This window comes from Canis lupus, chromosome 3 (assembly GCF_003254725.2).
Source record: "Canis lupus dingo isolate Sandy chromosome 3, ASM325472v2, whole genome shotgun sequence".
NCBI classification, from domain to species: domain Eukaryota; kingdom Metazoa; phylum Chordata; class Mammalia; order Carnivora; family Canidae; genus Canis; species Canis lupus.
The window spans coordinates 62,254,438-62,282,012 of record NC_064245.1 but is presented as its reverse complement, the minus strand read 5'-3'; the positions used below and the strand labels follow the sequence as shown (position 1 = coordinate 62,282,012).

General features: G+C 51.2%; 1 protein-coding gene and 1 non-coding gene across 2 annotated transcripts in view; both read left to right on the top strand.

Annotated features, from left to right (window-relative positions):
- Window positions 1–26,200, top strand: part of NSD2 (nuclear receptor binding SET domain protein 2) — a 60,587-nt gene extending 34,387 nt beyond the window's left edge. Inside the window, 13 exon segments of the mRNA XM_025437346.3 lie at window positions 6,653–6,784; window positions 7,248–7,371; window positions 8,287–8,487; window positions 9,619–9,798; window positions 10,403–10,559; window positions 10,696–10,901; window positions 12,122–12,225; window positions 13,946–14,215; window positions 15,162–15,278; window positions 22,552–22,693; window positions 22,876–22,982; window positions 23,893–24,097; window positions 25,039–26,200. Coding sequence (XP_025293131.1) covers window positions 6,653–6,784; window positions 7,248–7,371; window positions 8,287–8,487; window positions 9,619–9,798; window positions 10,403–10,559; window positions 10,696–10,901; window positions 12,122–12,225; window positions 13,946–14,215; window positions 15,162–15,278; window positions 22,552–22,693; window positions 22,876–22,982; window positions 23,893–24,097; window positions 25,039–25,310 — 2,217 coding nt within the window. The 3' untranslated portion in view covers window positions 25,311–26,200.
- LOC112654211 (small Cajal body-specific RNA 23) lies at window positions 22,324–22,448 on the top strand. The gene has a single exon (XR_003132872.1). It is a non-coding gene; the product is annotated as a small Cajal body-specific RNA 23 (non-coding RNA).
- Window positions 26,201–27,575: the final 1,375 nt, after the last annotated feature.

The following is a 27,575-nucleotide window of genomic DNA, read 5'->3' as shown; positions in this document are numbered from 1 at the left end:
AGCACCTGAGGGTAGTAGCCTGTGGCTGAGGGCTGGTCGGGTGGCTCTTCTCAGAGCTGATAGGATACACAGCCTCAGAGGTGGCCTGAGTCATGCTGTTCCAAAAGGACATGAAGAAGCTCAGGAGTAAATGTAGGGTTCACAGAAAACTAATTATTAAATATAAAATGTGAAAAAAGGTCATGTAAAAGTGGCCCAGTTCCACAAACGATCACCCCCAGTAGAGACTAGCCTGAAAGGTTTTGACAAGAATGCATTTGAAATTACAGCATGACGGATTTTGAATGGGCAGCCGGCCAGCTACCAGCATGTGTTAGGTGCATTAGAAGTCAGCTGGAGAGTAGGTGCTTTATCCACTAAGCAGCAGAAAATTAGCATCAGTTGAGGACATAGGAGGGCATGGGTTGGGGATAAGGATGGGGAGGCGTTATCCCCCCGTTGGGGATATTGGGAAGGTGGCCAGGCGCAGGCAGTGAGAGGGACAGTCCCACATGCGGCAGAACTGTCCCTCTCCAAGTGCCAGCAGTGGTCTTGCTGGGGAATGCTGGTGGATGATCAGAGCTCCTGAGAGGGCCCGCCCATGGCTTCCTGAAGGTGAGTCAAAAGGGCTCCTATTTTGAAAGAGCTTAGGGGCAAGTAAGTTTGTCTGCCAAGAGTACAAAAAAATCATTCTGCTACTAATTTAATATGAATTCCCTCATTTCCTAAAGAGATCAGAATAACACTGATACATTGTAGTCTTGTCATTGAACTGCCTGTTGTTGAGATGACTTTTGCTTATACTGACAGAGAACCACTTAACGATCCCATTTGCTTGTTTCAAACCATCTGCCATACACACACCGCATTTGTGCCTGGTGAGGGGAGGTGGGTACGAGAAGGAACTCTCTAGTATAAAATGTGAGGCATTCGCAAGAGGTGGAAACTTGTTTGAATATACAAAAGTTTAGATTGTAGCTGTTCTGAAACAGAGTTGCCCATTGTCATAGAGTGGTACCCTGACTGAGTGTGCCTGTTGGCAGTAGGGATCCTGTGCTGTTTACCCACTTGCTAGGGGCTTCTGTCTCCCTGTGGGCCTTTCTTTAGAGCTTGTACACAAGTTAAGTGTCTGTCTCTGCTGGTAATGAATTTAGGTGTATTAGCATCTCAGTACTCCCTCTATACCTTGTGTCTGTTATATTTCTGTCTCCCAGTGGAAGATAACCCGTGTTTTTTAAGAGAATGCTCCAAAAAACCACCAAGAAATCTAGGCCAGATCTCATGACAAGGAAGCACAACAGTTTCATGAACATAAAGCCAGGGATGGCTCTGCACAGTGCGTGGGAGAGTCCTGTGTACCCCACCTCCTCATAGGTGCCCTCTGTGAGGTTCCCCCAGCTTTAGATGTGTCTAAGTCCAAGGCTTTATCTGGAAGTTCATGCCGAAGCCCAGAAAGGTTTAAAATGAAGCATTCCGGGTTTGGGGGCAGGATAAGGGAGGTGGCTGTGTTTAGAGGTTTCTGTTATTGGGGATGTTAGCAGCTGCACGCATCAGAGGAAAGGATGCAGAAGGACATGAGGACCCCCAATTGTTAGTGACAAGGTCAATGTGCTGAGGGGTCTCTTTGGCCCTGACCTGCTTGCCTGAGATTTGAGACCAGAGGTGCATGAGGAGGGCTGGACTTGAGGGCAGAGGCAGTGCTTGCCCTGGGGGTTGTGACTCGAATACCCACGGAGGGTCTGTCTTAGCAGTGTCCCAAAAAAAGAATAAAACTAAGATTGTAAATCAGCATCTAGTTCCCAAACAAAAAATGCACCCATGATTGAGTATAAAATTAAAATGATAAATGCCCTTGAAGAGGGTTCTTGGCCACAGCCTGAGGTGAGTGAACATGGGGCCTCCTGTGGCAGACGGCAAGCTGTGGTCTTATGTGGTTATTTCAGTGATTGCACATGCGTTGTCTAAGTCAAGGTCTCTGTCCAGCAGAAAGGGGAGGCTCGGCGAGGGGTTCCTTGGTGACTGAGAGGCCCCTGTGTGTGGCCAAGCTGGAGGGGAGGCTGGGCTCTTGCTGGAAAGGGCAGACACACCTGTACTTGGGGAAGTGTACTGGTTTCCTTTCTCACTTGATTTCTGACCTGACGCTTCTCAATCATGTCTAGCCCTTTTTGATCATTGACTCATTTTAAAGGTGGTTCTGGTTCAGGTGGACTTTTGTGTGTGACCTGGCAAGGGCTCTACTTAGTGCAGGCTTTTCCAGTCAGAACCATCCTCTCTGTTTTTAAAAACCTCTACCCAGAGGAAGTGATTGCTGAGGCCTGCTGTTTATCTTTTAGAATGTGAATCAGAATGGTAGTGTTTTGCTAACAGAATTGAATCTGATTAGGAAAGGTCTCACAGAATCCTCTCTCTAGTCTGTTATTGGCTTCTTGTTGACTGTTAAAGTTCTTTCTTTCCTTCCTTTTCTTTTCTTTTCTTTTCTTTTTTTTTTTTAAGGAATATATTGACTCCTATATATTTTAGGATTTTTAGTCAGTGACTCTGATTTTGATCCCTTTAAGTACTCTTTTTGCTGTTTTACCTAGTGTATTAGAAACTACCATTAATTTACTTGCCATGGATGGAAAATCAGCCATCTTTGGCAGGTAGAAGATGATATGTATCATGTTCATTGTATTCCTTGTGCTGCCCTGGGGAGGGGCATGCTCCCTTCCAGGCATTTTCATCAGTGAGGGCGGGTTTCCCTCGTTAGCATTTTAAGAACCCGACAGGCCTCGTCGTGTTAGAGACCTTTGTGACTAGAGAGTTACATATTAGATCCACTTTATAACTTTTTCTGGCTGACACGTAGCTGTGGGGCTTTGGCATATAATTTTTTTGGTATAGATTTTAAAGCATGCTGACTATCCAGGCATGTTGTACCTTTAAGGAATGACTGAGGTGTGGGGTGAGGGTTGCTCAGCTGCAGGTAGGGACTTGGCTCCTTATTCCAAGTTGACACAGGGAGGGCACAACCCAGGCCCTCCCCAGCCCACTCTCTATGGGACGGCCACTGCTGAGGGACACAGTTGGGACAAAGTTGGGATGATAGGACATTTTAGAGACTCATTTTACCCATGATCAGGGCCGACTTTGAATCTGGAGCCATAGCTGCATGGCCGATGCTGTGTCCATGGCCGTTTGGCTCTCACTGGTGCCTTCTGGGGCTGTGGGGTGACACAGAAGCACCCAGGTTAGGAGGTGAAGCACAAAGATGGTGTGTGAGCTGGAGATCTGTGTGTTCTCAATGACTCAGACCTAGCCCTAGAATTTAGGGGCAGCTAGGACGGTTCTAGTCTATGTCATCTTGAAGGGCCACTTAAATAAAAGTTATTCTGAACTGTAGTATTTTAGGTGATGAATGACTGATTTAAAAATTATTTTAATTCCACTCTTAATATTTCACTGTGATGTTAACTTGGAGGACCTGTCTGAGATTAGTCTTTTTGATTTTAAGCTCATTAAATCCGCTGAGCACAGGATATTTATCATGTGTAAATCCAAAATACTGTGTGAAAGTACTTACAGTTATTTCTTCCTTTACAAAAGCGTAACTTAAACATGAAAATAATGTTGGTTTATAGAAATATTTATTGTTCAAGGTCTGTAATTGTATTTCAAAAACGATGTGGTATTCAACTTGTGAAGGGATTTGTTTTGTCAAAAATTTTTACAATCACTGTGTATACCACCATCCCAGGCATAGGGGCCCTTTCCCGTCACAGCAGAGAGGACTGGGATCTGCATAAGTCACCCTAAATGGCTACACTGTTTCTAGAAGTCGGTTCAAATATGTTCACTAGGTTACCATGTGTTCATTAATATCCTCTTGAAAAATTCCTGTGATACATGTTAAGGAGACAGCCTTCCCTGCCCATAAAGTCATGTATTTCTAAGGCAAATAGGCAATTCGATTCTATCACATACTGAGTGGGGAGTAGAGGAAGTATTTTCAGACTCAAGAAAACTTTGAAAAGTCAGGAACTAAGCTGCTTGGAGATCTGTGCTGCCAGCGTGGCTTTGGTGAATTCGGGAAGCGCCGGGAAAGTTCTTGACAGAGTCTGTGTCCGTTCAGTTACTACATTGTTCTTTTTCCAAATGCATCCTACTGGATATGGAATAGACCGTAGATGTCGTAGACTGAGATTTGGGACTGTGTTGGGACCATTCAGGTGAATGTGTCGCTTTCCCAAACGGCGTCTCCGAGTGAGTACGGTCAGCTGGTGCACGTGGAGCCTGCGGCTGGAGCGAGGCGTGCTGGTGTGGCGCCCTGCGCACCTGGCTCTTCGTGCAGGCGGTTTGCTGAGCACAGAGCCGTTGGAGCCCTCCGACTGTGTGCTAGGTGTCTGTCCGGTCGCTGGGAAGGGGTTTGCTGGGATGCAAGTCGCGATCTCCTGCAATGTGTGTCATGGACTGTAATATTGTAAGGTCTGTACTCTGTATGTGTATCTCAGACCCCGATCAGGAAACAAGCCTCATGTGTGTCTTTAACATTTATATTTCCATTCAAAATATGTATTCAGTGTTTATTTCCTCAAAACAGACTTTGTTAATTTAGGAAATATCTCCAAGTGGAAACGTGCTAACTTTTTCTGTAAATCTTAAATAAAAGGTGCTGTTCCTTTCTTTGACCCAGGACTGGTCTGTGTTTTCTGTCTTTCTCTCCATGCAGTTTTTCTTTTTTTTTTTTTCTTTTTTTCTTTTAAAGCTTTCAGTTTGTTCCAGCTGCATTGAGGGAAGAGCATGGGTTGGTGGGTCGGGCACTGGGCGCTCTTCCCTGAGCCCATGTTGAAGGCCCTTCTTTGGGTCTTGGTCCCTCCGTGATGGGTCAGCCTTGGGCTGCTCATTGAGTGGGGCCGGGCTAGGAGGGGTGTGGCTGCTCTTTCTGCCCCCCTGTGCCCCCCTGCATCCCCCAGCGCCCAGCAGTGTCCTGCCTCAGAGTGCTCAGCAACACCCCCCTCCCCCGGCCCATCTGTGACTCCGGATCCCATGGACGTGTTAAAATTGGGGTTTGGATGCAGAGTTGTTTTTCAAATTGCCTTCTTTCTGGACGTTAAATGTTAAAGAAGTAGGAGGTGAGCTGATAGGGAGGGGCTCCCTCTGGCCAGCCTGGGGGAAGCCTTGCCACGCGAGGCCCCTGTAACCTAGTGTATATTCACACTGCTCTTTCCGTCTTCCTGGAAAAGGTGAGGAAATGAAGTCTAAGAGGCTGCTTGCTCCGAAGACTTTGTCGTTAAGGGGCATGTCAGGCGTAGAGCAGCGAGGCTGGAACGGTGGGCCAGTGAACCTGTTGCCCCTGCTACACACACCAGTCAGAGCCGCACGCCCCTCCCAGACTGGCCCGCTCGCACCAGCTCTAAGTCTGTGCTCATTGGGTGTTTTTCTTCCACTGCTCCCTATAACCTCAGGGACTCTGGAAGATGTTCATTGATAAGACCCTGGAATTGGGTGGATTGGCTGGTGGGGTTTGTTCTGTTTTGTTTTGTTTAAGTGTGGCCCGACCTTAATTTCTAGCTTTGTGTTCATTGGCAAACAGCAGGCCTATAGCATGATCACTTGTTGCGATTATCAAGGTGTGTACGAAATGTAGTTTATACTTTTGCTGTGTTGAAAAATTCAGTTTTCAACATTCATTAACCAAATCAAATAAACACTAAATGTGTTTTTAGGTGTTTTCTTTTTAATTTGAATTTGGTATATGAGAAAGTTTTCTAACTAAAGATTTATTGATTTCTACATAGAGATTTATTATTGCTGCTCAAATTCAGGCAAAATGTTGTGTGCCATGAGGAGGGAGAGGGTTAGCCTGAGCAGGATGATCTCTGATGATGAAGGAGATAGATGAAATACAACCAGGGAGGTAGCGGGGTGGGAGTGAGGGGTCCTTCGATTTGCTCAAAGATTCCACATTTTTCTCCCAGGCTTTTCTCTTAGACTCACATGTTAACAGAGTCGGCAGGTTTTATTTTGCCTTTTCCCACTTAACCCTCCAGGGAGAATAGGCAATGGGAGGAAGATGAGAACAGAATGGTCAGTTAGTTACAAGTGTGATGCTTCTGGAGCACTGACATTGGGTCAGCACTCTGGCACACAGACACGCTTCCAGAACAGCCCACAGGCTCTACAGCAGCAGCAGGGAGTCAGCAAGACCACCGTACAAAGGCTTACCCTTTGATGCTGCACTTTGGTGCTTTAAAAAACTCATTAGGTATTTTTTTTTAACTCATTAGGTATTAATCTGTATCTTCTACTTTAAAATAGTTGGACCTTAAGAGATTGGGTAAGAAAGGTTAAGATTCTTTAGTCCCAAAGCCCATGTTAGGTCACATACTTGAGCCAGTTGGGTTTTTGTAAAGTTCCTTCCTCTGTTGGGAACACAGAGAGATACGAAATTTTGTGCCTCTTCTACAGAAATGTAACTAAATATCAAGGAGGGTAAAGTCCATTTCTGAATTTCTACACAGTTCAGGCGACAAGTTATGCTGTCACAAGAAACAGTACTGTACGTTTGTGACAAGTAGCTGGCATTGGGGCCGGGTTCTGAGAAGGCCTGTGTGTGAGGTGACATGGGGGGGGGCCGCGTGATGCCACCACGCTCTGCGACTAGTGAACTGTCGTCCGCCTCCTCCATCTCCAGGTGTCAGATGGCCCAGGAGACGAGCCCTTGGAGTCCCCGTATGAGAGCGCAGATGAAACTCAGACCGAAGTGTCCATCTCGTCTAAGAAGTCTGAGCGAGGAGTAACCGCCAAAAAGGAGTACGTGTGTCAGGTGAGGGGAAGGCGGTCATTTAATTTGTCCCTTGTCCCTGTCCCAGGCCACATCATCACTCTTCCCTCAGACTGCACCTGGCATCACACTGATTTTTATTTTGAAGGCATTGGATTGCCAGCAGAAACCAGATTAGGTGCCTTGCTGAGGGTCCTGCGTCCTTCTGCAGGCTCCGTCTCTTATGTCACATCCGTCCCATGTAACCTATAGCCATGCTTGTATGTGCACACTTCTTGAAGTGTCTGAAGTTGGGTGTGTTGCCGCCAGCACCGTGGCCGGTGGTGGCACAGCAGGTGGCAAGGGCCCAGTCCATGTCCTGTGGGGGCCTAGATGAGTTTGATTTGCGGTGGAAATGTGTATACATTTTCTTGATCTTTGCATCTGATTCTAACCCTCCTGAGTGTGTCCTTCTGGGTTTTGGTGCCAAGTGTTGCTTTACCACTGTCCCCTCTCTGCCCCACAGCTGTGTGAGAAGACGGGCAGTCTTGTGCTCTGTGAGGGCCCCTGCTGTGGAGCTTTCCACCTCGCTTGCCTTGGCCTTTCCCGGAGGCCAGAAGGGAGGTTCACTTGCAGCGAATGTGCTTCAGGCAAGTTCTGGTGTGGCTTTGAAACCATACTTCCTGAGACAGGCAGCTCTGTGAGCATCTGAGGCCCCTGTGCAGAGGATGTTGGCCTGCCTTCACAAGCGTGTCCTGATGTGTGCATTTGTTAGAGACCTGAGACTCTGGTGGAGGACACTGCCTCCCTGCCAGTCTTGTGCCTCACTCCTTGTGGGCTGGCCTGAGCTCTGCTCTGCCCATGAGGCGGCTGGCATGGGGTGCCACAGTACCAGAGGGCCTGGCATTACTAGGACAGGTAACCTAGTCAGTCACAGAACACTGAGGTTCACAGGACTTCTTTAGAGACATTGCGTGAACCTGAGCAGAAAGAACAGCTCCATGCTGGTGCCTGAGTGGCCATCAGATCTCACCAGCACCGTGTGGGGGCTGCTGGGAAGACAGTTCACTCGGATGCAGCTCCTCCTGTCAGTGGTCAGACCTGAGGGTGTCCTGGCTGTTGGGGGAGCATGTCCTAGGTTAGCAAGACACCTGGAATCTTCCAGAGAGTTCCTCCAACCCCAGGCCAAGGCCATCTGATGCAACAGCACCTCATTTCTAGAGGCATCCACCTGCCTGTGATGATAAGTTGTTCCTCACTATACTTGGTTAGCTGCCCTCCAGAGGAAGAGGAAAAGCCTTTCCGGGGCAATGCTTTCTTTCAAGCCTGCAGCTAATACGAGTGGGCATCCCTACCTAGGCTGCTTCCTCCTCAGGCTTATCCTCTGGGGGAAGCTGGAGCCCAGTTCACAGCAAGGTAACCCTTGGCTGGACTAGTCAGCAAGGTCAGAAATTGAACCGAGGCCTTCGCACTCTGGCTGCCTCTGACAGAGCTGCTGGACTTTAAAGGCTGAGGAGCAACTTTGTAATTCTTGTTTTCTGCCCCTTTCTGTTACTGATTGTTAGGGATTCACTCATGTTTTGTGTGTAAGGAGAGCAAGACAGATGTGAAGCGCTGTGTCGTATCGCAGTGTGGGAAGTTTTACCATGAAGCTTGCGTGAGGAAGTACCCTCTGGCTGTGTTTGAGAGCCGAGGCTTCCGCTGCCCCCTCCACAGCTGCGTGAGCTGCCATGCTTCCAATCCTTCCAACCCAAGACCATCGAAAGGTACAGGCGCGGCCCTGGAGCTCCACTCGGGCTCAGTTGCACTCATGTGGGAGGGGCAGTGTGGCAGCCAGCTTGGTTGTCTTTCTGTTACTGAGGTCATGCATGCTGGGTGAGGGTTTTTCTTGACAGAGGATCTGCCCTGCCCTGCATTTTCCCTTCTTCCTGCCCTAAATGGCATTTAAAAAAATTTTTTTTATTTGAGAGCACAAACGGGAAGTGAGAGGGGCAGAGGGAGAAGCAGGCTCCCTGATGAGCAGAGAGCCCGTCTTGGAGCTCCATCCCAGGACCCTGAAATCATGAACTTAGCAAAGGCAGATGCTCCACTGACTGAGCCACCCAGGTGCCCACCTATGTCATCTTAAAGCCTCTTAATTTTAGGAGGGGGACACCTTTGAAGCATTTTGATAGATTCTATTCTGGTTTTAATACTCTTTCATATATAAGAAAAATACTTTAAAATTAAGTTGTTTCATGTTGGGTATGTAGGATTGGGGATGGCAGGTTATCTACACTTCCTGACCCTGGTGGTTATCAACCAAGGGTGACTTTGTCCTTGAGGGAACATTTGGCCGTGTCTGAGGATACCTCGGGGGCGTCTGCTGGCATTTTAGAGAGCCAGAGATGCTGCTGAACATGCCAGCAGCACCCAGGTTCACAAACCCTTAGTTAAGACCCTGTTTCACAGTATGATGTTTTAAGCAGTTGGCTGTTTTCTTAAACATTGTTTTGAGGCATCTTTGCCTTGAGGAAATGTGTTTTTGTGACATGTATTAAATATTTTTCCAACTCTAGTTATTGTATTATTTTTTTTTTTAATTTTGAGAGCGAGAGAGCATGAGTGGGGGAGAGGGTGAAGGAAAGTGAGAAGCAGATTCCTTCAGAGCAGGGTGCCCGATGTGGGGCTCCATCCCAGGACCCTGAGTTCACAACCTGAGCTAAAGGCAAACGCTTCACCCACTGAGCCACCCAGGCTCCCTTATCTAGTTTTTTTTTTTTTCTTTCATCAAATACTTCGTTTATTTCAGCATTAATTTTGTAACATGTAGGGGCTTGGTCGTTTCAAGTTGCCCTGTTCACTGTTGGGCCTTCCACAGCTCTGCCTTCAGGTAAAATGTGTCTCTCTGCCTTCAGGTAAAATGATGCGATGTGTCCGCTGCCCTGTCGCCTATCATGGAGGGGATGCTTGTCTGGCAGCTGGCTGCTCGGTGATAGCTTCCAACAGCATCATCTGCACGGGCCATTTCACTGCTCGCAAGGGGAAGAGACATCATGCTCATGTCAATGTGAGCTGGTGTTTTGTGTGCTCCAAAGGTGAGGGCCGTGCTGCCGGTGGGTGTTTAATAGTATTATTCTGTTGGATCAGTTTGAATGGTGAGGGAGCCCTGCTTCTCATGGCTTCTTAGCACACAGCTCTTGCAGGTAACCCCAGGGGCCACAGTGGAGGGTGGGCTCCAGTGTTCCTCCAGCTTTGGGTGTTGACACTCAGGATGTCTCCTGGGTTGTCAGATGCAGTGTCACCATGATGTTTCTGAATTACCTGTGACAAGTGCACAGACTTAGGGGAAGTTAGTCATGTTGGCACTAAAGTGGGCTTTTTTTTTTTTTTTAAAGAAGATTTATCTATTTTAGAGAGCACGAGCTGGCGGGGGGGGGGGGTGGGTGCAGAGGGAGAGGGAGGAGCAGACAATCTGCTGAGCAGGGAGCCCACCATGGGGCTCAATCCCATGACCCACGAGATCATGACCTGAGCCAAAATCCAGAGTCGGAGATGTCACCTACTGAGCCAGCCAGGCGCCCCAGAAGGTTCTTTTGAGCTTGTTGCCAGCTGGCTGCTGTTTCGCTGATGCATTGGCATGAGGTGAGGAGCCGCCATCAACCATGGGGGCGGTCTGAGCCAGCTCGCCCTCCCTTGCAGGGGGAAGCCTCCTATGCTGCGAGTCCTGCCCAGCCGCCTTCCACCCTGACTGCCTGAACATCGACATGCCTGATGGCAGCTGGTTCTGCAATGACTGCCGGGCAGGGAAGAGGCTGCACTTCCAGGACATCATCTGGGTGAAGCTCGGCAACTACAGGTGCGAGAAGTCAAGCCCTGAGCCTGCCCGCCTCCGCGTTCACATGTGTTCTTTTCACTTTGCAGGACTGAAAGCGCTGAATGGTTGTCACTCTGTCTGAAGAGTCTGTGAATCCTGTTTTTAATATTTATAATAGATGGTGGCCGGCAGAAGTTTGCCATCCCAAAAATGTCCCCCCAAATATTCAGAACCTGAAGCACGAGATTGGAGAGTTCCCTGTGTTTTTCTTTGGGTCTAAAGATTATTACTGGACGCATCAGGCGCGAGTGTTCCCGTACATGGAGGGGGACCGGGGCAGCCGCTACCAGGGGGTCAGAGGGATCGGAAGAGTCTTCAAAAACGGTACGGACATTTCCCGATGCATGAAAACCATTCTTGGAAGTGGGGGGCCTTCAGCTAATCCATGATCTGAGTTGTACCTCCAATTAGAGGAAGGTTCACAGATTGAGGCACAAGTTAAAAGACACTGTGTAGTAACCTTTATTAAAACATCAGTTTGTGATTAATTTCTCTAAAATGCATTGAAACTTGTGTGAAGAAGTTAGTTTTAGTGATGATCTATAGAAATTTCTCAGAGCTTGCCTTTATATATGATGGAGATGTAGACCAGGTGCCCCACAAAGTGCCAGGTGTGGGAAGGTAGATAGGCGTCCACCCTGACTTCACAGCCCAGATGTGAGACAGAGAGGGACAAGAACAGTGTCATCCAGGTGACAGACGGGATGGGAAGGCGAGTGCTTCGCTGGAGGATGTGGCATTTACTCTGGGCCGTGAGTGAGTGGGACAGAAGGGAGACTCGGTGCATGCCTGGTAAGTCCAAGGAAAGCAGGCCTACCCCAGCAAGTCTTACACAGGAGGCTTGGTGGGCTGCCCTGGGCCACGGGGGCTGCCGTCTTCTCTCCTGGGGATCCTCACACACAGATCTGAGGACAAAGGGGAGGCATCAGAACAGGATCCGTACATGGCATTAAATGAGATAGATGTTGAAGTTGATAGGTAGCTCAGCACGTCTGTTGTTGGAGGCAGTTAGAGAGTGTGATGTCAGGGTCTCACCGTCTCCTGACTTGTTCCTGGGGTCCTGAGGTCAGGTGGCCCCAGTGTACATCATGTCCTCCAGGTAGACCTCAGTGGTTGTTTCCTCTGCTCTTCTGAGCCTAGTACTCACTCTGCAGGGCCCATGTGCTCCTTGAGAGGAGCGAAATTCCATGTTCATTTTCTATCTTAAGACAGTATGTTCCCAGGACTGATGCCCGATTCTGTGCATCAGATCCCAGTGGAGGTTGGGGAGCTATAGCACCATTCACCCAGAGAAACCTGTCCTGGGGCCTGCCTCGTGGCCAGGTGGTGCCAACACAGCACTGCCCAGGGCTTTCCAGCTGGGCGTGCTCCGAGCACCATTCCCCAGATAGCGAGTGTGCTGCATGGTCTCTCATACCCCCTAATCCGTGGACACTGGATATCGCACATAGCGGTGAGGTGGAGGTCCGCGGTCAGCCACTGAGATGCAGAGCTTGAATTTACCAAAACCACTTACTCACACTCACATCCTATTGACTTTTTAGCACTGCAGGAAGCTGAAGCTCGATTTCGTGAAATCAAACTTCAAAGGGAAGCCAGAGAAACACAGGAGAATGAGCGCAAGCCCCCGCCATACAAGCATATCAAGGTGATGTACAGATAGCTTAGGTGTCACAAAAGGGGACTGTGGGTGGTTCTTGGCGTCAGTTTTGGGGCCCTGGCCTAGACAGCTGCCTGAGGAGTCAAAGGCTGAAAGCAGGTGCTGCTACTGCCATACATGTGTCCTTTTACGGGAGGGTGACTGGGTGTAGGGCTGGGCGGGGGGTGGCTTTTGTGTGTGGAGTTTCACTTTTGCTTTTGTGAGGCCCAACCTGATAGCGAGGGGCTGGAAGAACCATCCTGGCCAGGCCACCTGGAGCCGGAGGGGCTGAGGGCAGGCCATCCTCCTGGACCACACCGTCACCACGTGCTGGGGACGAGCTTGGATGACAGGTGGTCAGCCCGGGGCTGGTGTTCCACCGAGAGGTGGCTTGGACAGCTGGAGCCCTGGAGACAACATGGTCTTCCCAACTCAGAGGGTGTATCCACCCAGGAAGGATGAACGTGGCCTCTGTGTTGGCTGCCGGGAGCCCGGGCACACGTGTCCCCACCCTCTGGGAACAGGTGTAGCCAGGATCTGGCTCTGGGAGACGAGGGGTGCTCCTCCCAGCACTGCACATGGCACCAATCATGTTGCCTCCTGACACACGTGTGTTTGCCTGCTGGCTGCTAGGGGCTGTGTCTCTGCTCCTAAGATCTGGGCTGCAGGCCCTGTTGTGTAAAGGAAGCACTCTCTGTAGTGATCTCTGCTTAGCATTTTCTCTGGTGAATTAACAGAAACAGAGCTACTGGGTCAAAGCTCGGGACTTGTAGTTTGTTTTTTTTCTTTTTTAAGATTGATTTACTTCTCTGAGGGAGAGAGTGTGTGTGCACGTGTGAGTAGGGGTAAGGGCAGAGGGAGGAGGAGAGGCTCGTGTAGCGCCCGAGACCGTGACCTAAGCCAAAATCAAGAGTTGAGTGTCCAATAGACTGAGCCCTCAGCTGCCCTGTAGGACCTTTAGATCCTTTTCTTTTTTTTAAGATTTTATTTATTTATTCATGATAGTCACACAGAGAGAGAGAGAGAGAGAGAGAGAGAGAGAGAGAGAGAGGGGCAGAGACACAGGAGGAGGGAGAAGCAGGCTCCATGCAGGGAGCCCGACACAGGATTCGATCCTGAGTCTCCAGGATCGCGCCCTGGGCCAAAGGCAGGTGCTAGACCGCTGCGCCACCCAGGGATCCCACCTTTAGATCCTTAAGTCATATTTTCGCCTTGCTCTTTGGTGTTGTACTGCCTGTCACCCTGCAGCAGGGCACATTTCCTCTTGAATTACTAGTTTCTGCTTCAGTTTCTCTTCTCTTCTCTCTGTGGCTTTTTTGTTGGGTTGCTCTCATCTCATCCTTACAAACAGTGAGTTTCAAGGGCAGAGACTGTGTCCTTGTGCTCACAGCCACCTCCCTGATCACCTTCCTATAGGTCCAGGCGCTCTGCATTGTGCTCAGTGCTTGCTTGGGTTTCTGTCTTACAGCAGCCTGGCTTGAGAAGGGTCTTCTGTCTTGTAAATGAGGAGCTTGGAATAGGGGTGGGATGAGGGCTTACCTTCTAGAGCTCCCAAGTCAGAGGCTGGCCTTTGCTGCAGGTGCACCTGTGGAATGTGCCCCCTGCCATCCCTGATGGGCCTCTGAAGCTCAAAGACCATCAGGAGGCGGGGCCAGTGGGGACAGGGCCTCAGATACTTATTCTCTGTTTGATGTACCCCCTGATAAGATGCCAACTTTCTCCCTTGCAGGTGAATAAGCCTTATGGGAAAGTCCAGATCTATACAGCTGATATTTCTGAAATCCCGAAGTGCAACTGTAAGCCCACAGATGAGAATCCGTGTGGCTTTGATTCGGAGTGTTTGAACAGGATGCTGATGTTTGAGTGCCACCCGCAGGTGTGTCCTGCAGGCGAATACTGCCAGAACCAATGTTTCACCAAGCGCCAATACCCCGAGACCAAGATCATCAAGACAGATGGCAAAGGTTGGGGCCTGGTGGCCAAGCGGGACATCAGAAAGGTGTGTGTTGTGCCCTGTCCCTTGCTTGTAAGAAATTATGGTTCATGTGATGGGTTAAACTTGGATTTGCCTATTGTGCTTTTATACTCATGAAAGAATATTTTTTTAAAGTTTTTTGAGTTATTATAATTGAATATTATGAAATGAAATGTTGTAAAATGAAATATAAAATGTTACTTGAAAGCTGTCTATCAAAGTAAAACTCATAAATCCCCTTACAACATACCTGCAGTTGGCATTTTGGTGGTTACTTTAGGACATGAAAAACTGAAGGAGCCCTTCCCTGGATAAGTGGACGGGACACTTGGGGTCACAAGTGGGCAGGAGGAGGCCATTCTGCCTGGGGCAAGGCAGGGCCAGGTCGTCAGGTAATGCTAGAGGCTGTATAAGCCCACCTGCTCTGTCCTCAGACTGAGCAACCGGGCTCATCCATTAAGTAGGGAACAACTGGAATTGCTTGTTGTGCCCCTGTCTTGCCAGGCCAGCCCATGGCCTCAGGGCAGTGGCCTCAGACCCTAGATCTGGCGTAGGCCTGCCTGGTCCTGGGCAACAGAGACTACTCTGAAATATACAAACCCCCTGCTTGCCTTGGCAGGACTTTTGTGTGGACTCTGCCGGGAAAGAGGAGGCGCTGCAGTGGCCAGTCCTCCGGAAGCTCGAGGTCTCACTATGGCGTTCCCTGAGGCAGTTTACTGCAGGAAGCAAGAGTTAGGGTGTTGCTGCTTTGGGAAGGACACTTGGATAAGCTCTTTCTTGGCAGCTGGGATTTTGTCCAGAGTCATCTGAGCTCATTCAGAAGTAACTGGGCCTTTGAAAGACCTGCCCCTGGCAGTGATGGTGCAGAGGAGCACCGGGCTCTGATTGCTTCGAGTGTGGGCTCCTGAGTACTGGAACGGAGAGCTGGCTAGTCTGTTCCTTGTCCTCATCATGGTCTTCTGGTTTCCAGGGAGAATTTGTGAACGAGTATGTTGGAGAGCTGATTGACGAGGAGGAGTGCATGGCGAGAATCAAATATGCCCATGAGAACGACATCACTCACTTCTATATGCTCACCATAGACAAGGTAGTGCTGAGAATCTTCACCGGCTGTGTTTGCAGGACCCCGAGGCTTTACCCAGAACAGTGGGCCTTGTCTTGTGGGGATAACGTTTTGTCCACATGTTGCTTTTTTCCAAATGTTTGTAAATTGTTTTCTAAAGTGTAGTGTCTTCTGGCAGCTGCCTGGAGGCCAGGGCTGGTTGTCTGCAAGAGAGCATCCTGGGAGCTTCAGGTGTCCCACATGTGCGTGAAGAGTGTGCTAAATAGTCTGACTAAGGGCCAGTGGGAGAAAAGCACAGATTAGGAGAGTTACACAGGTTTTAGTTACCTGGCGGGGCTTCCTGGTGGTTCCTGCTTGTCTGAAGCCCAGATGTGCAAACAGCCCAGAACACAGGTTTGCTAGAGGGAGGGTGGATAAGATGGCTTGTTTACAAGTGGAGGGGATTGGGAGAACGTGCATGCGGGCCCGTTACAGTTGGTGGCTGGTGCCTGACGGGAGTGGGCCCTTTCCAATGGCAGCTACGCAGAGAACTGCTCTGACCCCAGGGGCAGCCTCCTTGGCTCCTGAATGCTTCTTGAGGGGAGGGCAGATGCAATGCATGTTTCTGCTGCTGCTCACCCACAATCTCAAAATCTAGCAGGAAGATGGCTGGTTTTAAGAATCCTTGAAAACAAGATAGAAAATGGTCACCTGCCAAATGATCTGAATAATTCGTGGAAGACAGGTGACGTGATAAGCTCTGGAGAGCAGCCTGTTGTTCAGAGTAGGACAGTCCTAGAGACCTCACAGTTTTGTCCTCAGGGAGGCTGTGTCCCCAGGAGCACTGGGCTCATTGGTTGCAACTTGACCAGTCATGAGACCAAGGAGACTAAGGAGGCACCAGGGCCACTGTGTGCTTCAGCTGGGAAGCTGGCCAGAATGGTGAGGAAAGTCCTACCGTGGACACACAGCTGCTCCTGATGTTGTTTCTCAGGGCCTGACGGTGAATGCCTATACAGGTTGCTCCTTGTGAAGAGAAAGTGCGGACACGTTTAGGGTTCAAGCATCTGAGGCTGGTAACTGGCAGAAGGAAGGAGTGTGTGTGTGTGCTGTGCACACAAATGTCTGAGCACACACGCATCTCTGTAACAGATGACAGGGCAAACGTGAAGGTATTAATAGTCGTGTATCTAAAGGGTGTACTGTCGTTTGTGGTCGTAGTATTCTATTTAAAATAAAAGAACTGGTTAGAAAGCGAGGATCCGGGTTTGGCACTTGCCTTCGGCCTAGGGTGTGATCCTGGGGTCCCGGGATCAAGTCCTGCATCGGGATCCCTGCATGGAGCCTGCTTCTCTCTCTGCCTGTGTCTCTGCCTCTTTCTCTGTGTGTCTCTCATGAATAAATAAATAAAATCTTAAAAAGAAAGGCGAGGGTCCTGGACTAGAGGGGAGGCCACTTTCCCTCTGTTGACCTTGTTGGGAGCACAGGGCCTCTGGAGCTCTGTTCACATAGGCTTCTGTAGGAGGTGGCCCTGGCAGACCCCAAGGCTGGTATGTGGGAATCCGTAGCATGAAATGAACAGAAAACCAGGAGAAACCAGCCGTTGATGAAGGAGAACTGTCTGTCCAGCCTCTTGAAACTCTCACAACACCTGTGTAGGATGGCAGGTGAGGGGCAGAGTGCTCTGCCCTGCTGGGGCTAGATCTATGGAGGCAGGAGTCAGCACGTGCAGCTCCCAGGGAGGAGCCCTTGTATGGGGACCACTGCCAAGCCTGGGGCCATGGTGCCCGGGTGGACCCCCCGGCGGCTGTCATCCCAGAGGGCAGCAGATGTGTGCTTCCCTTTGCTGTCTCCTTCCCTTTGGTCAAAAGGGAGGTCATTTTATTAGAAACTAAACCTCTAGGCCCGTGTCTTACCATGTTTTGGATTCTAAATTTAAACTACTTGCATGTTGTAAGAAATGCCAAATTGACCATTTAACACACAAATCGGTCCCTAAAATGGTAATTCACCGAGGGCACCTGACCAAAGCAGGGATAAAGCCTGTGACCCATGAGGGACATGTGAGTGTTCATACCTTGTTTCCTTGCTATAAAAACAACACAGAGAAGCCTGACCTCAGTGTTCACAAAGCACACAGGAGCAAGGTCTCCCTAAGGAGAACCTTCAGAAAGTCTCAGCTTTTGGTGAGAACCAGAAGTAGTAGAACTTACATAGGAAAGGAAGTAAGTGTGCCAGAAGTGGTAGAAGCCATTACCAGAGACGTGGGGATCCTGAGAGGAGCAGGATGTGAACGGGAACCACTCACACTGAGAGCTGGACGGGTAGCTGTGGAAATAAACCCAGAAGGTGGCTGAGGAGGTGCTAGGCAGCTGCAGGGGACGCTGTGGACCATGGCACGGGAGGAAGAAAAGGTGAAAACTTGGTCATAGTGGCCAGGGGACGTGGAAGGTAGGGATGGATGTTCAGTGTATGCTCCAAAAGCAAAGACTAGGTAATGGGCAGAAGGACATATGAAACAGGATTTTCTAGAATCTGATGAAATCCAAGTTTTGAACAGAATGAATACAAATAAATCTATACCTAGATACATTATTTAAAAAACCCCAAATTTGTGAGGTATCAAAGATAACAAAGATTGAAAGCCCAAGAGAGGGATCCCTGGGTGGCGCAGCGGTTTAGCGCCTGCCTTTGGCCCAGGGCGCGATCCTGGAGACCCAGGATCGAGTCCCACATCGGGCTCCTGGTGCATGGAGCCTGCTTCTGTCTCTGCCTCTCTCTCTCTCTGTGTGACTAAAATAAATAAATAAATAAATAAATAAATAAATAAACAAATAAGCAAGCAAGCAAGCAAGCCAGCCAGCCCAAGAAAGAAGAGCACGTTTCAGGGAGCAGCAGTCCCAGGGTGCTTGTTAGGTGCCTGTTAACGTGCAGCCAGTTAGGCATTTGGCTCTTGATTTCTGTTCAGGCCACGATCTTGGGGTCATGAGATCCAGCCCCCCGTCGGGCTCCATGCTCAGCTGGGTATCTGCTGGAGGCTCTCCTCGCTCTCTCCCCCCACCCCCTGCCAATGTGTGCACCTGCTCTCATTCAACTAAATAAGATCTTTAAAAATTTTTTTTTGAAAAAAAATAACCACAAGGGTGTTTTTTTGTTTGTTTGTTTGTTTTTTAAACTACAAAGGTTTTAAGAGTACTAGGAAATAAGAAACATGGCAAGGGCTAGTCCAGAGAAGGCTGCTCTTGATACGTTAATGCCAAGTAAGGTAGACTTTGAAAAGCATCATGGAAGGGCTACAGCGAGCCCCTGTGTGGTGGCGAACATGAACCCCCAGGCCTGCACACTGTAGCAGGGGCCCTGGGGACGCAGCACTGGGCATGAGCTCCATGTGTATCCTTGGAGAGATCTTCAGAGTATTCATGAAGAAAAAAACACAAGACAAGATCTGCAGTGCAGCAACATAAATCTACACAAATTAAAATAAAAAATCTACACATAAGATTTTGGAGAGGGTGGCCATTCACTTCCAAAGCAGCAACAACACGTGTACATAGTACATCTTCATTGGACCTTAGGACAGACAGACCCATCAGTCTAAAATGGCCTCTGTCAAGAAAGCAGAGAAAGAACCTGCCCAGGAGCGGTGCCTGCCACCAGCAGGACTGAGTTTCTAAGGGGAACGGTGGGGATGGGAGGCATGGGGTTTCCTAGGTGATAGGTCTAGGGACGCCCCTCAGGCTGGCAACAGAGAAGGAGACCTGAGGCAGGAGGTGGCCAGGAGACCAGGCAGCCTGCCCTCTGCAAGTCCAGCTGCTGGCTGCTGTGGACCCCTCAGTGCACTCCAAGCAGGGACAGAGAGACAGAGGGAGCAGCAGGGCTGTCAGGGCAGTGTCGCCACAAAGCAGATTGAAGTTCTACCCGGCGTTCAGCATGGATCGTGAAGGGTGAGGAGCTGGAGGTGGCCAGACAGGACAGTGGGCAGAGCCAAGTCGGGGACTTGGAGGGCTTGGGATGGGACAGAAGGAGATGCAGGTGTCTGCTGGGCAGAGCGTCTGCTGCGAGGAGCACCTGGAAGAATAGGAAGCAGAGCAGCAGACACAGGACAGACATGAGGATTGAGGAGGAAGGACAAGGAAAGATGGTATGCGGAGCAGGCCGGAGAGAGTCTTCTCCATGGCTGCAGCCCGGAGACAAGCCTGCCCCCCCACTGATGTTCAGAAAGACAATGACCTCGTTTTTCAGGGAAATCATCCAGAATGGCCAACATAGTAAATATTAGGTTAAAATTACAGGCGTGACAGGATCCTTTGCTAGCCCAACCTAAATGTTAGATTGCTCATGAGGGGAGAGAACAAGGCTGCAGCACAGAGGGTTAGCAGCAGCACGCTTTTTGGGACAGAGGAAAGCAGAGATACTGCAGTGTGCTGAGTAGGTGTCAGGTATGACGGCTGTGGGGTGAGAGGCTCATGCAAGACAGCTGGGAGCTGGCCCTCCTGAGGAGACTGCCGAGGACGAGCTCCAGCTGCTGGCCCAGGTAAAGCTCTGGCCACAGGATGGGGTGGGGACAAATGGCAGAGCAATCTTGGGAGGTCATTCCTGACAGGAGCAAAGACGGGCTAGGGAAGGGTGGCCAAGGGCACCTCTGTTGGCTGAGGGTCAGAGCTGATGAGTCCAGTGATGCTGGTCAAAGCTTGTCTAGGAGTGAAGGTGGGTGAGCAGTAAGGGGATGGCACTGATGCTGGGACGAGGGATGGGGGACCAGCTCTTCTCCCATTGGCTATAGCGGTGGGCCTGTGGGTGCCGCGGGAATGGGGGCGATCTAAATGCCAGGGTGTTGGGGATCCCTGGGTGGCTCAGCCATTTAGCGCCTGTCTTCAGCCCAGGCGTGATCCTGGAGTCCGAGGATCGAGTCCCACATCAGGCTCCCTGCATGGAACCTGCTTCTCCTTCTGCCTGTGTCTCTGCTTCTCTCTCTCTGTGTCTATCATGAATAAATAAATAAATGCATGCATGCATGCCAGAGTGTTTATGAGGGTGGCCAGGAGGAGGTGAAACACAAAGTTCTCAACATGACAAGAAAATGAAAATGAAACCCCATCATTAGAATGGACTGACCGGTGAGAACTGTGCCCAGCGTACCATTCTGTGTTGCAATGCGTGATTCTCTGCTCTCCATAAGTAACCGGAAGACTCAGAGGCTGAATGTAGAACTGTGGGCAGAGGCACCAGGGGAGGTTCTCGTTGAGTGAGGGCAGACCCCACCCTGCTGCATCCCAGGAGGCCAGGGGAGCCCCGAGGGCCTGTGTCCTGGGCAGACACACGTGCTCTGGAAGAGCAGCACAGCCAGTGAGGATGGAAGTGAAGTCAAATCAGACCCTCAGAATTGAGCAGACTGTGGAGCTTGTGAGCAAGTCACTGTGTCCAGACACACAGGTGGTGGCCTGAACTTTTCAGAACCGCCCCGCCCCCCCCGGCTGGATCCCCCCCCCCCAGTAGAGCAGGACCGGGCATGCCCATGATGGGGCAGGTGCCATCTGCGTGGCACACCTAAGAGGTGCCCTGTGGCTCAGTCCAAGACCAAGGAGAGGAAAACCCACCAACAATCAGTGGCTTAGCGAGTACGAAGGATCCCTCGAGGAAATGAAGACGTGCTCCTGACGAGATGATGAGGGGACAGAAGAGAAGGGCCTTTCTCCCTGTTTGATGAAGGCCATGAGGAGGCCCAAGTGAGGCTCAGGAGGTACATGAGACGCTTACTGCTGCTGCTGCTGCTGCTTTTGGGGGTGGCACAGGGAGGTCGTGTGCACTGGGGTCTGGTGCCCCCACACCCACAAATACTGAGAACACGCAGATTTGCGCTCCAAAGTCCACGCAGAGGGCTACATCTGCAAGACTAACGGGGGTGTGTTAGCAGTGATGCAGGGCGGCAGCATCCTGCCAGCTGTCAGGGGGCTCACTATGGCCTTCCCATGAATAGGGTGGCCCCATCCCTGGCAGGTGGCAGGGCGGCAGGCGAAGGGTGTCCCCTTGCCTGCATTCACCAAAGTAGAGCAGTTGGGAGTTACAGTATGTTGGAGTATGTTGGGGGGGGGGGTGCTGGATCAGGCTAGCAAGAAGCCCTGAGTATATAAAAAATAAGAGCCATGTAACACGGGAGGTTCTGAGAGAAGATTCTATAAAATTAAAAATCAGTGTTTGTAAGAAAGATCTTGACACATAGTCACCAAGGCTCAGGTACCCAGAATACCTGAAGAGCTGGGCCATCCCCAAGGCAGATGCACACGTGCCCAGGGACCGGGGCTGCCCTGCTGCTGGCTCGCCTCGCAGGGTGTGTTCTGGAAAGTGTGGGAACAGGCACTGGTGCATGAGGGGGCAGATAGTGCCCCTGGGATGATCATGAGGAACATGACGCGGTGGTCAGTGGGGCTCTTACTGGGTGGGCAAGGTGCGCTGAGGGGCAGGCCTATTCTGCTACCGGTTCTCTGTAAAGGAACAGCAGTGAGGGTGAAATGAATCAGGATGTCTCCAAGCCAGCGGGACCCTGGGGGGCATCGTCGCTGGGCATCTGTTCCTGGGGCCGCAGGAGAGACACACTAGCTTGTGTGTTTGCACAAACTCGGGACTCTCATCTTTTCTGTGCCTGATTTCAAGTGCCATCCTGCCTGCTGGCATGTTTCTTACCTCTACTGCTCCCCGTGGTTGTGGGGTCCACCTGCTGACTCTCCCCCCACTCTCCCTGTGGCTGGATGTCAGGTGGGTTTGTATGTCTATGCCTCTGTCGGGTCACTTTCTTGACACTGTCCCTGTTGCCCTGGGACAGCCCCTGCGTGTCGGCTGACGACTGACGGTGGACGATCCTTCTCAGCCTAAGGTCGAATGGCATCGTTGGGAGTTTGCGCCTTGTTCTCTCTGTAGGGATGTGGATGCCTTCCCGGAGGCTCGTCTGGCTTTGAGTTTTAGGGGCTGCTTTGTTTTTGTTCCTTGTCCATTACCATGTACTCCCACTGGCCATCCATGTTGATCCCTGGGCTCCCTGCCTGTCATCTGTTGGGTGGCATTGGCCTGTGCCAGATGGCTGCCCTCCTCACCCACACTCGCTGGGGCCTGGTCCTCTCCATGTGGTCCTGACCTACCCCCCGTGAGGGAGAGAAACAGGGCTGGTTTGGGGGTGTCCCACCCCAGTGGACATGGGAGACCACGGTTTCCAGCACAACACTCAACCAATGGGTCTGATGGGGAAAATCCTTTTTATAAGGACATGATACTTGGTGCTGCCACATGTGTAAATGTGGCTTAAAACCAGAGTTGTGCCTTACAGGACCGGATCATCGATGCGGGCCCCAAAGGAAACTATTCCCGCTTTATGAACCATAGCTGCCAGCCCAACTGTGAGACCCTTAAATGGACAGTGAACGGTGACACTCGTGTGGGCCTGTTTGCTGTGTGTGACATTCCTGCAGGTACGACATGTGCAGGGGCAGGCGCGGGCAGGTTTGGCGGTCATGGAGGCTCTTGGAGGCCGGGCTAGCAGAGGGGGAGCCAGTACACTGGGCAGTGAAGGAGGGACGTGTGTTCTATGGGTGGCGATCTCACCCCTGGAAGATGGTTGGTATGTCTCGTGCATGTGTCTTTCATAACCCAGGGACGGAGCTGACCTTCAACTACAACCTGGACTGTCTGGGGAACGAGAAGACGGTCTGTCGGTGTGGTGCCTCCAACTGCAGCGGGTTCCTCGGGGACCGACCAAAGGTAAGTCGCACTCCATCCTCCCTGCTGACACCAGCAGTGGTGATAAGCGACTTCCCCCAAGTTGACTTGTCACTGTGGTGGGTGGCGTGGGCAAAGGTGGCCGCGGGTAGCAGGGAGGCCAGAGCCCCCTGTCAGAGTGCCACAGGTTGAACCGTGAGCAGAACTTCTTGAGGCCGGAAACCCAGAACTAGGGTGTGGTCTAGGCTGCGCTCCCTCCCAAGCTCTTCCAGCCTCTGCTGGCTTCTGGCAGTCCGTGGTGTCCTTCAGCCCGTCAGCACCGTCCTCTCTGTCGTGATCTTCATGGGTCCATTTCCTGCTTCTGTGTCTTCCCCTTCTAAGGACCCCAGGCATGTGGGATTCAGGGCCCCGTGCCCCAGGGTGGCTTCTCCTGACTTAACAATGAGTCAGGTCCCATTCTGAGATTCTGGGAAGGTCATGAATGTGGGACAGTCTCCCTGCCTCCCCGTGCCACGTGCCGTGTGCAGCATGGGCCCTGGGGTGCCGCAGATCACAGGCTGTGGCCCGAGAGGGAGTGTTTGTGTTGGATCTGCTGCTTCCACCAGAGAAGAGTTTTCTCCCATTCATGACAGAATCCTTCCTAGGAGGACCAAGGATGTCCCCCCAAGTGGGGGCCGGAGCCACTCCGTGGCCTGTGCATCCCATCAGCCGACCTGGGGGTGTGGACCCGCTGTCCAAGATGAGCTGCCGCTGCAGGAGGCTTTCAGCAGAGTGGGCTTCACTTTCTGGGCCTGCCTGTCTTCCATGTAGCAAGGCGGCTGGCCCTGGCCCTATGCCCTGTCCCCTGCCCCACCCCTGGCCACCCCTGCACTTCTGCTTTGGCTCCTTGGAGTTTATTACTGCCCATCCACGTGGCTCCCTGCAGCAGCCTGCCTCTGCTTCTTCCGTCTAGACCTCAGCATCCCTGTCTTCAGATGAAAAGGGCAAGAAGACCAAGAAGAGAACCCGCAGGCGGAGAACCAGGGGTGAAGGAAAGAAGGAGTCTGAGGATGAGTGTTTCCGCTGTGGGGACGGCGGCCAGCTGGTGCTGTGTGACCGCAAGTCCTGCACCAAGGCCTACCATCTGTCGTGCCTGGGCCTGGGCAAGCGGCCCTTTGGTGGGTGAGCGGGCCCCCTGGCGGCCTTGGTGTGGGGGGGGGTCCCATCCCAGGCTCTCCTCTCCCTCTCTCAGCCTGGGGAGGCCCGTGGCATTGACAGTCATGGGGCCGGGGTGGCAACCCCACAAGTGTAGGCCATGTCAGGGCCAGTGGCGAGGGAGGAGGGGACAGGTAGCGGGGTCTGCCTGGTGCTTCCAGCCTCGGTTCAGGGAGATTACGGGTGCCAGAGATACCATCCCCTGTGGTCTGAGAGGAAAAATAGGCCTTTGCCCAGAGCAGTCGAAAAGCTGTAAAAGGGACGCCTGGGTGGCTTAGCGGTTAAGTGTCTGCCTTCGGCTCAGGAGGTGATCTTGGAGTCTCAGGATCGAGTCCCACATCGGGCTCCCTACATGGAGTCTGCTTCTCCCTCTGCCTATGTCTCTGCCTCTATCTCTGTGTCTCTCATGAATAAATAAATAAAATCTTTAAAAAAAAAAAAAAAAAGAAAAGCTGTAAAAGAAAAGGTCTAACATGTTTGAGTGTAAGAGAAAAATAATTACGTGCAGATGACAAAGCACAATTTCATAGACAAACAGGAGAGAAACCTGTTTGCAGGAGGTGTGAACATGACCTCTACAGTTAAGGCCAGTAGACCCTGGATCCAGGCCACAGCGAGGTCACAGAAGAGAAGCCAGCATCCGCTGGCCACCCCGAGAGCCACCTCATCCTGCACAGGATGGAGGCCGGGGACTTGGGATGTAGGTGCCCTCTGCCAGGCCCACCCACCAGGCCTCTGAGTGCCCGTCCTCCCTCCTCTTCATGTTTTTGCAGCTCAATAGGCAGCAATGCCTTGTCTTAATTTGTGTCCATCTCACTGGACAGTTTTAAAATAGGTTCTCAACCACGAAGATGTTAAAAGTGGTTACAGTTTTCGTCATTTCTGCTAATTTGTTTTGTTGCAGGGAAGTGGGAATGTCCTTGGCATCACTGTGACGTGTGTGGCAAACCTTCCACTTCATTTTGCCACTTTTGCCCTAATTCATTTTGCAAGGAACACCAGGATGGGACAGCCTTCAGCTCCACCCAGGATGGGCGGTCGTACTGCTACGAGCATGACTTGGGGGCAGAGTCGGCTCGAAGCACCAAGACTGAGAAACCCTTCCCGGAACCCATGAAGTCCAAGGGGAAGAGGAAGAAAAGGAGGTGCTGGAGGAGAGTCACGGAAGGCAAATAGCGCCAGGCAGCGGCTTGGCCAGATCCAGGGGTAAAGGGCCACAGAGGGGACTGGCCCAAGGACCCAGCTCGAAGCCGCTATGCCAGCCACCTAGGCCTCCTGGGGGGGAGCGCCGTCCACCACTGAGCCATCCTCAGCAGCGCCCGCTGCGTCTGCACTGACGACCCATCTGAGCCACAAGGTTCAGAAGGTTCCTGGACAAACAAGCCTTACTCCACAGCATTACAGCTACACTTGAATTTCTGAGAATGTCAAGGTTCCCTCCCACTCTATTTTTGTAGGTTAAAGTTATAATTGAAAATTAATTGGCATATGAAATGTTTTTATCTCACCCGAAATGTAGAGTAGTATTTTTCTAAAGGATCACTATTATCTCTTTAATCTTCACAATGTTACTCGGCCTGCTTACCTGTCTTCATCACTCAGGAGAGACCAGGATGGGGCCTGGCCTGGGCAAGGGCTCAGACCCTGGATTCCCTGGAAACCATGATTTTGATCATTATTTTGCTCATATGAAACAGCTGTATGATTTTTTTTTTTTTTTGTACTAATGTGAAATTTTTCCTCAAAATGCTTCTTTTCCATCCTGGTGAGAAGCCGGCCCCAGGAGTGGTGATAGTGATAGTGTTGTTGTAAGATTCCCCTGTAGTTTGTTCTGTCATGGATCTGGACTGAGCGGCGCCATCGCGTCACGTCCCACGTGTGGGGTCGCGAGCATAGTCTCTCCCGACCAGGCCGGGTCTGGCACATCTCACCTGGGCCTGTCTCCTGAACGCACTAGGTCCTTACCAACATTTGGGGGAAGACTTTGTATATTTTTTTCATTTGGCTTTTACCAGTTTCTGGCTTTTATTCTCAATATATTTTTGCTAAACTTGTTTCACAAATTACCACCGACTGAAATGTGTATTTACTGATGCGGCCCCAAGTTGTCCCTGAGAAAGGAGTGGTGCTCGGTGGGGGTGAGGCCCTTTGGGGGCTGTGTTCTGCCCTGGGGCACAGCTTGTGCTGGGTGCTCCCCACCCTGGGGCCCAGGGCATTTCTTTAGGGGTCTGAGGAGAGGCCCAGAGTTTAGAACTCTTCCATCCAGTTACTGACGTTCTGTCACGCTTGTGGGTCCGTTCGTGGAGAACATGCTCGGCTGGGACACCACGGAGAAGCGCGTGCCGGGGCTCCAGGCCTGCCCGGCACCACCTGCACGCACACCAGTGGGTGGCGCCCGTCCTGGAGTTTCCCTGAGATGCCCACTAACTCTTATTTATTCCCACAAAGTGAGAAGCTTCTGGGAATATGAAGTTGTCTTCTCTTCTTGAAGTTCCTCTTGACCTTGACCATGGGGCGACTGGAGTGCGGCAAGGGCGGGGGTCCTGCCAGGCACCTGTGTGCACTCTGTGGGGCCTGCAGTCTCCATGCTCACAATGGGAGGGAAGGGAATCCTCAGCGGCAGATGCCTTTTTCTGGCCCTTAAGGAGGACATGTATCCCAGAGATGTATACCCAGCCCCTCTTGAAAACTGCTCCTGAGGTCTCCTGTTCATTCTTCCGTCGTCTCTGCCTTGCACAGTTGCAGGATGTCCTTGGACCCAGACCCCTGTTCACTACTGCTCCGTGGTTCTGTGATACGAGCTCTTGGGGGCAGTGGTCTCTGCCAGGCTGACCACAGGGAAGGTCTTCTTTAGGTGCGAGGCCCCTGACACCTGCAGGTACGCACCTCCCCCTGCACTTACTGGGTGCAGAGTGTTCCCAACTGTGGCTGTCCCTCTGGCCCCTTTCCTGCCACCATCCTGGAGATGGGAGCCACCCCTGGCGACCCAGGAGATCCGGGAGCATGGTCATCAGTTGACTCCTGCAATGGCTCAGGTGACCTCTGGAAATGTACTTGCTTGGTAAGACACAGGGACTGAGGGGATCTCAGTTTAGAACTCTAATTGCTCTCACATTGTCCTAAGAAAATACTGGATTGATTCATAGATTTGTGCTCCTTCTTCCCTGAACAACTCAGGTTGTTCAGTGGTGACCCAGCAGCACCCCCACACCCTTGCTGCCACACGCGGGGCTCGCCTGTCCGCTCCCACCAGCAGAGGGACATCTGGACCAGTCAGACCAGCAGCCTGGGCTTGCAGTGCACTTTGGGGAGCAGATTAACTTATTTTTTGTATTTGACGTAGTAAAATCTTGGGATTTTTTTAATCACTTTGATATTTTCAAATTCTACGATCTTTCTGAAGGAAATACTGGAAACATTTTAAATATGGTTATCCTCTTT